Source organism: Nicotiana sylvestris, chromosome 7, assembly GCF_000393655.2.
Source record: "Nicotiana sylvestris chromosome 7, ASM39365v2, whole genome shotgun sequence".
NCBI lineage: Eukaryota > Viridiplantae > Streptophyta > Magnoliopsida > Solanales > Solanaceae > Nicotiana > Nicotiana sylvestris.
In genome coordinates, this window is record NC_091063.1 from 53,202,825 (window position 1) to 53,215,471 (window position 12,647).

At 34.8% G+C, this 12,647-nt stretch overlaps 1 protein-coding gene and 1 long non-coding RNA gene across 3 annotated transcripts; one reads left to right on the top strand and one right to left on the bottom strand.

Annotated features, from left to right (window-relative positions):
• Positions 1-3,386: 3,386 nt before the first annotated feature.
• Positions 3,387-5,666, bottom strand: LOC104243341 (transcription factor MYB119-like). Its single transcript, XM_009798517.2, has 3 exons — positions 5,323-5,666; positions 5,045-5,171; positions 3,387-4,226 (listed from the first exon to the last, which is right to left on the bottom strand). The coding sequence occupies exons 1-3, from the start codon at positions 5,664-5,666 to the stop codon at positions 3,387-3,389; spliced, it is 1,311 nt and encodes a 436-aa protein (XP_009796819.2).
• Positions 5,667-8,477: 2,811 nt separating this feature from the next.
• LOC104243339 (uncharacterized) lies at positions 8,478-12,177 on the top strand. 2 transcript variants are annotated; one of them, XR_011400949.1, is made up of 3 exons: positions 8,478-8,741; positions 8,897-9,503; positions 11,928-12,177. It is a non-coding gene; the product is annotated as an uncharacterized lncRNA (long non-coding RNA). The 2 variants fall into 2 exon arrangements; XR_715175.2 differs by having other exon boundaries at positions 8,897-12,177.
• Positions 12,178-12,647: the final 470 nt, after the last annotated feature.

The window sequence follows — 12,647 nt, forward strand, 5'->3', positions numbered from 1 at the left end:
CAAATAATTCGATACAGTTAACACGTGCTAAAGGAATCAATTCCATAAGAAAATACTAAGTTCTTAATCAAAAGTAAGCCCACATCTCGGTTTCGATAAATGTTACAAAATTTGAACATTCATTCAATCACGAGTCCAACCATACCAAAATTATTCAAATTCGATATCAAAATCTCGCTCAAATCCCAAAATTCGGCCTAAGAAGTTTCCTCCATTTTTTCCCTATTTCTCAACCCAAATCACTAATTAAATGATGAAATCAAATATATAATTGTGAAATTTAACAAAAACTAAGTAAGAATCACTTACTCTAATCATTCCCTTGAAAATCTCTCCAAAAATCGCCTCCAACCGAGCTCCAAAAATCAAATTTTATAAAATGACTCAAACCCTTGTCTTTGAAATATTTAAGTTCTGCCTAGATGTCCTTAATCGCTATCGCGAACGCGAAGCACAACTATGCTGCCCCACAAATTAACCTTACGCGAACGCGAAAAATACCCATACAAACGCGAAGCACTGCCTCCTCAGACCTACGCGATCGCGTCCCTTTTCACGAGTCCGTGATGAACAACGCGTGACCTCAGCTGCTGCTACAGTTCCTCTTCGCAAACGCAACCTTAGCCACGCGTTCACAATTTGTTGCTTCACTCTATTATGCGATCGCAGCCCTCAAATCGTGAAAGCGTAAAACAAAACCTTAGCTGCCCAATTAAGCCTACCCGATTGTGGACCTGTCTACGCGATCGCGTATATGGAAACCAGACTTGTGCACCAGAAAAACTTCAGCAATCTCCCAAGTCCAAAATTTGATCTGTTAACCATCCGAACTCCACCCGAGGCCCTCGGGGACCTCAACCAAACATATCAAAAAGTCCTAAAACATCATACAAACTTTCTCAAAGTGTAAAATCACATCAAACACTGCCAAAATCATGAATCGCGCATCGATTCTAGCCTAGTGAACTTTTGAACTTCTAACTTCTACATTTGGTGACAAAACCTATCAAATCACGTCCGATTGATCTCAAATTTTGCACACAAGTCATAAATGATACAACGGACTTGCTCCAACTCCCGAAACAAAAATCTGAGCCCGATAATCATAAAGTCAACTTTCAGGCAAACTTCTCAATTTCCAAAACTTCTAATTTTTCAACATTCACCATTTCAAGCCTAAATAAATTACGGACCTCCGAGTCAGTATCCGGACACACTCGTAAGTCTAAAATCACCATATGGGGCTATCAGGACCCTCAAAATTCCATTCTGGAGTCGTTTATACATAAGTCAAAATCTTGTCAACCTTTTCAACTTAAGCTTCCAATATTGAGACTAAGTGTCTCATCGCATTCCAAAATATTCTTTGAACAGAATCAACTTTCTCGACAAGTCACATAACAATAATTAAGCATAGAATAAGCAGTGAATGGGGGAACTAGACTACAACACTCAAAACGATCGGCCAGATCTTTACATTCATTCCTCTAAAAAAATATTTATCATTCCTCTATGATTATGGTATGTGTCATATACTGACAGAGTATCATAAAAGACTTATTCATTCCTTAAAAAATTACTCCTCAATCCTTTATGATACCAATATACATATGTCAGATACTGATAGGATATCATAGGGGATTTGTTTATTTCTCAAAAAAAAAAAAAAGCTCAGTCCTTTATAATATCAAACTGGTAAATATATATACTGACGGGGTATCATAGAGGGCTGTCTCATTCCTTCAAAAAATACTCATTAGTTCTCAATGATACCCACATGGTATATATCATATAATGTTAGGGTATCATAGAGGACTAGTTCATTCCTTCAAAAAAAAATATAAAAAATAAAGTTAAAGCTTAAATTTAATATTTTAATATTTATAATATTTTTAGCGAATTTTACTTGTGAAATAATACAAAAAAATAGATACATATTTAAGATATAAAATATATTTTTATATACAAAAGAAAAAGAATATTTGTAAGAACATATTTTCTATTAATTTAGGTTTTAATAAATAAGCTAGTGGTTTTAGTATTTTTCTTAATTACTTCTTGCCGTACTCTAAGTATTTATTTTTATATTTTTATGAGTCTAAGAATAATAAGCTACTATATTTAATTTTATTTTTTGATTTTGAAATGAAAAAATTGTATCAAAGGACCTAAAAATAAAGAAAAGCAGAGCTGGGAAAAATAGAGTTTCTTAAAAAAACTCTAGACGCAGGTATTGAAATAAAATTTAATGTTAGCTAATTTACTTTCTAAATATGCTATTGAATGTGTGAGCATAAACATTGATGGATACCTTTTTCAAAATAAAATAATAAGAATAATAGTATCCTTTTGTGTTCTCTAGATTCATATATCTTTATAGTGTTACATATTATTTAATAAATTTTACATTATATTATTTTTTAATTAGTATTATTATGATAAGATGATGTAAAATATTGAAAAATGGTGATGCACTTAAAAGATACAAAAAAAAAGATGCATAAATGAATCTCTGAGAACACGAGCTTTCATGCTAAATAATGAGGAAGGTAAGAATGGGTAGAGTGGGTAAAATAAATGTGCATAGGTGTAAAATGAAAAAAAAAAAAATGAAGATGGGAGATACGGGTAATTTTTTTTTGTCTTTTATGGGTATATAGCATAACTTTCCCAAAGATTTTTGCGTTATCAATAGATTTTAGTAGATTATTCATCCCTTTTTCAAATTACCAATTCCAGCGAACTATTTTAAATTAATTATCTGCAGTTTAATTGGCAGTTGATTAAAAATTATATTGTATAAAATTGATCGGCAACATTTCTCCGTGGAATGTTGCTTAAATATATAGTATGATCACTTAGCATTTGTCAAACAATATGAATTTTGTTAACACGAATTAGTACTTAATATGATTATTAAGTGATATACACAAGAAGAAAAACCTTTATGTTGTCAATATATTTAACCAATTGTGACAGATAACAAAATAATACTGGTGGGAGATTAAATCCAACCAGAAGAGTATTTCTTAATTGTTAAAAAAAAGCTGGCTATTTTACAATCAATAGGTACGTGTGTATAACTTTCCGTCCTCTAAATCCATTAATCGGATAGAGCTCATCTGATCATACGTAAGAATTATATTACAAGTACAAGGAAGACAGAAACAAGAAAAGCAAAAAAAAAAAAGGGATACATGATCATCGATCAATGGCTAACTATAAAACGAGAACCATTAAACATTTCAAAACATACCGCGACCAGATTATGATAATCCATGATTTAAACCCAAAGAAAAAAAGAAAAAAAAAATCAGTAGACAACAGTACTATCCCACCAGACCTGTCTAGCAAGTGTCATTTTGTACAACGTGACATTAATAAGATCAAAAGAAGGTATTGTTATAGGTTCCTTGAGAGAAATGAGAAGATGAAACTAACTCCATTAAATCAACTTCCGCCTTATTTCCTCCTGAAGAACAACCAGTTGCTTGATTCATCTGCATATTCATGATGTTTCCATATCCGAAGCACTCCGGATTATAAGATGAACCATCTAGAAGGTACGGAAGGTAAACGTCAGGACAAAAATGTTGAGAATACTGTAATTGAGCCTCTTGACCCTTAGATAGCGGATTTTCACCAAAGGAATTGAAGGCTGAGTTAGAGATAGATGAGTTGTTGTCAAAAAGATTTTGAGTTACTTTTGCCTCCATAGAGTGATCAATGGCTTTAGTACCATTATTGTCACTCAAGAGTGAATTTTTTCCAAATAAATTTTGCATGAAGTTCATTTCTTCATCACATGTATGATGAGTGAGCAACGATGGAGAATCATCGTCAGAGTATGTTAGGGTTGCATTTGTGATGTTACTATTTCTCTGTGTGATAGTGGTGGTGGTGGAACTGCATCCACCGCTACCACCAGAACCACCGCCATCGTGGTATGTGGCGGTGGTGAGGGGAGAATCAACAGCGAAGCACACGCTTCTTATATAATCTTGGAGAATATTGGAGCGATTTTTGCGTTCATTTTGGCCATCTTGTTGATTTTTTCTCTTCTTATTTCTCCTTGAATTCATCCTTCTTTTAGTCGCATTCCAATGGTTCTTGATTGAATTTTCAGTCCTTCCATCAATTCTCTTTGCAATTTCTGCCCATTTGTTTCCAAGTTGCTTATGTGCTTCCACTAACAACAACTCTTCTTCTTCACTCCATGTATCTTTCTAAAAGAAAAAAAAAAATCAAAAGATAATTGTGATAAAGAAATATATAATTAACAGTGAAGATGTTCATAATTTACAAGAAATCTACATATTTAATTACTTTTCCAATGAGGTGGAGTCACTTTTATAACAAATTTTGATGCTTTGTCAAAGAAAAGTTTCACAGTCACGTGAAAATGGAGGTTGAAATCAGTCAAGCTTTGTGAGAAGAATGAAAGAAATATACAGTAGAAAACAAACCCTAAAATACCTTTTTGGAGGAAATCCTTGTGACCAAAAAGGTAAGAGCATAAAAACTAAATAACCAAATCGAAAAAGACATTTCTCATAAAGAACTTCAGGCCCAAGCTTTAATTCCGAACCAAAAAAATGGAGAGAAAATCTTCAAACATCTGAAGTTCTATAGGTTAATTCTAGTCCTTAAAGAACATCAAAAAATGTTTTCTGATAGAGGAATCATTCATTACAAAAAAATAAAACAACCTTTTTTCAGCGGATAAAAACAACAAAATTAAGGGGCTTGAAAATATTTGGAAAAATATTTGGTTACTGGCTAAAATAAAAATGGACAGTGGAAATCTGAATGATTAAACATCACCCAAAATCTAGAGCGGATCTGAGTTCTTAAAAAAAAAAAAAAACTGAGTTCTTAGATAACGTTTGCATGTATCTATTTAAAATTTAACACTCTTATTTGGTCATGAGAGCCAAAAGACATTTTTTTTAGGGTTGTATTAGGCTATATTGACAAATAAAAATTTTAACGCTTCGGAAGATAAGGGAAAATTAACAGAATTTTTTTTATGGGAAACGAAAACCTTGATATCTGGACGCAAATGATTATGCCATCTCTCTCGACACTGTTTCCCTGCTCTAGCGTCCATTTTCTCAGCAATTTGAGCCCATTTCCTTACTCCAAATTGTTTTACCAACCTAAGCAGTTTCCTTCATTATCCACAAAAAATATAAAAATTAGTAGAACACTTCAGTTATAGAAAAAATAAAATAGTAGCGAAAAAGATAATTTAAGAAAAGAAACGAGCTTCGGGAAGTAATAAAGAAAATTCATGTTTCTTTTTTTGGACAAGTATATTACCTGTCTTCTTCATCAGTCCACTGACCCTTGACCAAATAATTTGTTGTTGAAGAACCTTCTTTTGCTTTTTTCCCACTCTCCCTTTTATTTTTTTGAACTGATTTCACTTCTTCTATTAAACCATTCTCTTGTTCGTTGAGAAAAAACCCTTCAATAAAACTTGGCTCTGGTAAACTTTTTGGCCAAGAAACTCCATTTGCATGGCTACTACTACTACTTAAAGGGTAAAAATAATTTTCATGACTCAATAAGAACCTATCTATGGCAGTAAATGGAGGAGTTGATCCAAGGTAATTTTTTGGTAAGTTTTGATAGGGATGAAAAGCACTACTACCACCATCCATGGAAAGAGAAGAAGAAGAAGAAGAAAAAAGGAATGTTTTCAGCAAAGAAATTTGCTTTGAAAAAAAGGAAAGTGTTTACGTTTTCTTCTTAGTTTGGAAGATATGGTCATATGACAATAGCTGAATAAAGAGCTTATAATACTGTGGCTTCTTGCAAGGAGCTGAGGGGAATGCCAGCCGTTGATCTTAGAATCCATCCAACGGTTTAGAAAGGTTGTGTGTTAGCTATAACTCCTGAGCTTCCTATTTAGTGTCAACAGTAGAAAGAAAGGTGGAGAGATTAGTGCTGTCCTTAATAAATTGTCATTATTGTATCATTTTCTATAATAAAAATTAAAGTTTAATTAGTCGTGGTGAATTTATTGAGAACTTATTTTTATTGACAGTAATGATATGCTACTACCTGATATATATATATATATATATATATATATATATATTTATGCCCAAAAGTTCATGTTTATCCAAATTTTCGCCCATGAAACAAGCCAGTGATGTATATATATATATAAATGAAAAGGATAGAGAAAATTAAGGTAAAAGAGGAAGAATTACAGTTCTTAGAACCAATGCGACTTGAAAACTTTTTTAGAGGGAAGGGTAAATTAAAAGGATCATAATTAATAAGGTAATTGATGCTCATAATTTTCTCCCTAGTAATAGAGGGAATTATGGACGACTTTAAGTTCCATATAATAGCTCTACAATTACTACTAAATGCTCACTCATTCGCGATAATTTGACAACCCTAAGCTTACAATTAATTTCATTTTTCTCTACTCCTTTTCTTTTCATCATGCAGGTACACTTTGAAATTCTAGCTAGGGTTCATCTCATGATGCATGAATCACTAGCATAATATATTTTTCCAATCTTTGGACAACCACAGCAACATGCAAGGAGATGGTCATTATGTTCTTGAACGTGTTGTTAAGCATATTAGTATTTTATAAACTCATATGTACCAGAAAGAAAAACTCAATTGTAGCCGTCGATCGTGTTGTAATAAGAAGTAAAATTCAATTGGAATTACTAGATAGTCATTAGGATATTCCTCGAGAAGGGCAGCCTGGTTTACGAAGTATCCCGCATTCACACTGTTATGCGGCGTCTTTTTGAGATTTCTTGGAAGGGCTATGTAAGGCTAAGCAACTGATGTCAGTGCAGTCACTATCCGCCAACTGAGGTCCCCTTCGTACGCTAGACGAGATTGTTAGTGTCATACGGGAAAACCAATATCAAGAGCAATTGAAAGAACATAAATGAGAGTTGAGAATGAAAAAAACTTGATTGCATTAATGAAAGCTATTACAGAAAGGCAACGTGGTATCGAGAGGGAGAGACACCAGTACAGAGAATTGTTTGCTTGTTAGAAAGTTTGATTGCTTGATCCCCCTAATAGTGCTTAAAAAATATGAACCAAAGTTACAAGACTAGACTTAACTAAGCTAGAGAAACATAATGGAAGTACGTGAAATAAAACTACTTTATATTTATAATGGAAAGGACTTAGTTTTCTATAAGGCAGAAACAGGTTTGTTGTCTGCAACATTGTCTTTGGCATCCTGGCCTGCGCGCGCGGCGCTGTTGGCATCTGCCTGCGGCTGGGCGCTGGCGAGGAATATCGGTGGGGCGACAGAGACACATGCGCGCTTGTCACTTGGCGCAGCCAAGACCACGGAGCCGTCCGTGGCTCTAGGCGTTGAAAGGCTTGCTAGGACGCCACGGGGCTCGCCCAAGGGGTCATGGGGCATGGCTATAAAGCTACGCCTGACATTCTCCCCCACCTGAGTTGGCTACTTGCAAGATAATCATCAATTAGGCTCTTGTAGGCTTTAAGGTTTGTTCCCCTCTCCCAAGTATTCTCCTTTGCATCACAGCCCTACCATTTCACCAATAACTCTTGGTGATCTTTCCTTGAGGCGTGAATCACTCGATCATTAAGAATAGCTTCAACACGTCTTTTTCTGGTTGCATTGGGCCTCGAATGCTAGGTATTGTGAGATGGCTCCGTGAAGGATCCTCCGTGTCTTCCCGAAAAGGTTTCAGAAGGCTGACATGGAAGGTGGAATGAATTTTCCACCAAGCTGGGGTATCCACTCGGTATGCAATTTTTCCAATGCGCTTTTCAATGGACAAGGGTCCAATGTATTTTTACAATAGGCCAGGGTCATGGACTTTCGCAAATAAGTACCGCTTGCGATTTTGACTATCACTTTGTCTCCTACTTGGTATTCAACAAAGCGACGATTGTAGACATGTGATTTTTGACCCTCCCCGAGATTTTTCATATTTTAGCATGTAAATATTTAATTTAGGCCTAATATAGCTATTTCAATTATTTTTGACTTCTTTACTTTATTTTCGTCATGAAAATGGAAATTTACAAAAAAATATTTTAGCTTACGTATCTTTCATAAATTTAAATAAAAAGTATATACAAAAATAGTACCTTATTTTTATCTTTACATAATCTTGAAAATACAAAAATACGTAATAGTTTTATGTTAGCTTTTGGATTGTGTAGTATTTTTATCTTATTTTAAATGGAGTTCATTAAGGTGTTGAATCACAATTTTAAGAGTTTTAGAGCTCAATTCTTGGCCCAATTCGGTTTAGTTCATTAAGCCTAGGGACCCTTCTAGACTTTTCTTTGGAACAAAAACAAATAAAAAAGACCTTAATGACTTAACACAAAAAGATCTAGCGACTAATTGGCAAAATACATAAAAAAAAAAATACACATCTAGACCTAGACCTATATAATAGGGTTAAGCCTAAATCAAAGAAAAAAAACAACACATACAAAAAGAACGCCTATACACTCTGCAAAAAAAAAATGAGCGCCGCGGAGAACAATACAGACTCACCCACTGCTTTTTCTTCGCCGGAATCAAAAATCCCATCGCCGTTGCTTCTTCTTCTTCGCACGGAACACATGAACGACCATCTCCACCCTAGACGAAATTGGTTTCTTCGTTCATGATCCAGTTTCGAGCGAAAATCAGAAAACCAGATTGAAAGGAAAAAGTTTTAGGGTCGTTGTTCAAATTCGAGGTCGCCGGAGGCGTCGAGGTACTGTCCGTTGGTTTTCCGGTTCGATTTTTACTGATTTCGTTTGAAGCTGTGTCGATTTCTGACTGTAATTGTCGCTTCTTTTCAATCCGTGTAATTGTTGCATTTCAATTAATCGAAAAGCTAATTTTAGTTCTTAAGCCTTATTTTTGCAGCTGGAATTTCGTTAATTTGAGTCCATTTCGGAGCTCGTGCGTGAGATTCATTTGGAGCTGACGAGCGCGAGATGTCGGTCGAGGTTTAAGTTCGTGATTTCTGTCCGGATTTGCTGCTGTTTCTCGGACAGATTTCGTGGATTGGAAATTCTGCAGTCGGACATCTTGCCACTGATTGTAGAGCAGTTGACGAGCTAAACTCTATCGCAATGTATTCAGTGATGAAGCTGTTGCTGCTTACGTTGGAACTAATAGGGAGGCTTTGAAGGAATTGTCTTTCAATTTTGCCAGTAAGTAAGATTGGTACAGCATGCAATAGGAGTGGTACTACTGGGATGCCAAGTTTCATTTCTCAGATACTTGTTTCTAATCCCATGGGCACAGACGCGAACATTACAAATACTTCTAGAATGTCTGATTTTGGGGTGCTCGAGCAATATCTTGGACTCCGTATTGGAGATGGCGCTAATGTTAATCGAACATGTATTTTGATCTCGGCTCTTGGAGTTGGATTGAGGTCGTGTTCGGGTTTCGAGTTTCCGTCCGCAGTTCGTCACATTTTTTGAGTTCAAAGCTGTCAAACAATTGAATTTCAGACCTATTTGAGGTTCATTTCTTCGCATCCTTTCTTTTAAATTCTAAACTAGTTGATGAATATTCTGTTCTATGTCCCAAAATGAAACCTGCTTATATGTCTTTGGTATTGTGTGATATTTTTGAGTTATTAGCTTTAACGTTTGCATCAGGGATAAATGAATGCTTACAGAATTTTGCTTAAATTACTAAGATTGTCGCAATAAATGAATTAACAGTCGAGGAAAATATTTCTGAAAGTACATGAGAGGAAAATAATTTCGACCGAATCAATCTTTGCTTCATTGAGCCAGTCAAATTATTAACAGTCGGATGAATCTCTTTCTAGACAAATTACCAACTTAAGACAATGACGTGAATAGGCGTTATTTTAGAAGTTGAATAAGTTATATGACTTATAATTGATATGAGATTATTGTTCAATAAAGTGGATTTAGGAAATATACCCTTTTTATAGGCACGATTAACAAATTATCATGATTATGGGTACGGTTCCCGTGACGTAGTCGTGGTACTTAATTTCGAACTAGTTTTAAACATGAATATCCTTAGTTCATTTAGTTGAATGGTTTTGAGGCGTGCTATATTAGGCAAGACATAGTTAATATCCCTCAAAGTTTAGTTTGAGTTTTCCTTTAAAATTGGGATTGAAGCGTGTCGTGCCGAATAAAATCTTGAAATGCATGACCCTCCCTCAGTTAATATTTTAATCCTTAGAATTCGAGGTGTGTCATTTAGCGAATTTTCCATGACCCTCGCAAAGTTGAAAATGCGTAGTTGCTTCAGGCGCGTTATTTTAATAATTTACCTTCCTAAACTCGGGTGTGCATTTATGTGACCCAAATCCAAATCTCAACAATGTTAGATAAAATATGCCGAGGACCGCGGGTGCATTTATGTGACGTGGTTCAAGACGTGTTTTAAGTAACGTTGAAATCTTCCTAAAAATATTTAAATTAAAAGCGGTTTCAAAGTTAAAATGTATCATAGGCTAAAACATGTACTAAAATCAGATAATTAAGCCGAATATAACAGTTGAGCGACCGTGCTAGAACCACGGAACTCGGGAGTGCCTAACACCTTCTCCCGGGTTATCAGAATTCCTTACCCGAATTTCTGGTTCGCGGATTGTAATACAGAGTCAATCTTTTCCTCCATTCGGGATTTGAACCAGTAACTTGGGACACTATAAATTATTCCAAGTGGCGACTCTGAATTTTTAATAAATTAATCCCGTTTCAATTGTCACTCTAAGTTGGAAAAAACTCCCTTATATACTCTCTTCCGGGGGTGTAGTAAAAAGGAGGTGTGACAGCTCTAGCGACTCTGCTTGGGAACGAACCCAGAATCTCTTGTTCAGGGTTCAAGAATTCGAGCTTAGATGAATTGTTACATTTGGTTTTATCTGTTATCTGATTTTATTACATGTTTGAGTCTAATGTGCTAAATGTTGCTTTTTATCGCTTTGATATTATCTGAACTGTATATATAAACTGCTACGAAACCCCTCTCTTCTCTCTCCCGAGGAGTGCACGCTGGTCGTGACTTCTTTCTGTTAGTGTCATATCCCAAATAGAACGAGGTTCGGACAAGTTGCAAAGCTGGATGATCTTTTGGTTACCGGTACACAGCCCCCTCTCGGCTTGAGTTGTTCGCTCGGGTAAGCCAGGTCTAGAACAAATAAACCCAAGTTTTTATAACCTAGTATAACAATACCTCATGCCGGATCCCTAGTAGGAACGTTTGTTTGCATCATGTGCATTTTGGCTTATGAGACTCAACACAGGGGTTGGGTCCGTCTAGAACAGGTATACCCCAAGAAATAAAAGACCATCCTGATGCATCTTATGTGCTACATGTTGCATTTATTCAAGGGTAAAAGGGTCATTTGGCGGACCAATGATAGCTGAGGGTAGATGAAGAAATGAAAAAAAAATAATGAAAAAAGAAAGAAGAAAGAAAAAGAGGGTGAAGTGTGAAGATAAAGCGAGTGGGGCCTAATTCTGTTTTGTGTTACATTTTGTTAAGAAAAAAAGAGCTTGAAAAATTCAAAAATCAAAAAAAAGGGAAAATAAAATAAAAAAAGAGTTTACATGTTTCATCATTTTTCAAAAAAAAAAAAAAAAAACACACAAAAAAAACATATTTTCTCTAAATTAGTTGTTATTTTTATCTTTCGCCCGTATTCAATCTTTCCGAACTACGCTTACCTGATTCTTGTCTTTCGGGGCGTGATACGTAGGCAACCCACATAGGGTCCGGTCTTCCTAGTAAATCTTAGGTTCTTGGCTTTGCGGGGTCTTAGCCAAATTTTGCACTTCTAACCACTTTTTGACCAAATAAGTCATTTTGCAAAATAGCCTCAATCATGTCTTGCATGTGTCTAGTAGGGAATGTTATTGTCTCACATAGTGTTGGTTTAAGTTTTCTCATACAGGTGTGGATCCACTTACCGGAGTTTGAGCATGACAGATACCCCATGACCACCGCATTCAGGAGTTGCTTAAGGAGATTTTTTATATTTGTTATTTTTATTTTATTTTTATGTTTGGAGTATGTTTTTTTACGTCGACTTTTACTTTCTAGTTTTGTATAGCAATGTCGAGTTTTTTGTTATTGTACTTTTATTTTGTATTTGAAAAGGTGTGGTGTAACTCAAAATTAAAAAAAAGATATTTTACGTTTTTATATTTCCGTTAGAATTTTCTTTAGAAATACTACTCCTAGAAATCAAGAAGAAAAAAAAGAAAGTTTGAGGTGGTTTTATTTTAGGAAGTTAGTATCTAGAAATTCTTTTTTTAAAAAAACAAATTTGCTTTTATACTTCCCTTAGTATATTAGGACCAAAAAAAGAAAAAAAAAAGAAAAAAAAAAGTGAATTTTCTTTTAGTACCTCTTTAAAAGTTTTCTTTAAGACATTAATTCCAAAATCCAAAACGATTTTCTTGTGAGGTGTTTCTTTGGGAAATTAATGAAAGATGAAAAAAAAAATTATTTTCATTAGAACTTTAGGATATTGTATACTTTACCTTTTGTTTATCATTAGAATTTTTCCTTTAGACAATCAAAATTGAAATCCAAAAATATTTTGTTTTATCTTTTTCATTGCTTGCTTCGAAATCTTGCGTCAGGATATCAAATGAAAATTCAAAATATT

What these genes read in the sequence shown, in the direction of transcription:
- LOC104243341 (XM_009798517.2), bottom strand. Translation starts at nt 5,666, where the DNA reads ATGGATGGTGGTAGTAGTGCTTTTCATCCCTATCAAAACTTACCAAAA. An exon ending in TGGACTGATGAAGAAGACAG is followed by an intron (nt 5,172 to 5,322) that starts GTAATATACTTG and finishes TGGATAATGAAG; the next exon opens with GAAACTGCTTAGGTTGGTAA. An exon ending in ATTTGCGTCCAGATATCAAG is followed by an intron (nt 4,227 to 5,044) that starts GTTTTCGTTTCC and finishes TTTTTCTTTTAG; the next exon opens with AAAGATACATGGAGTGAAGA.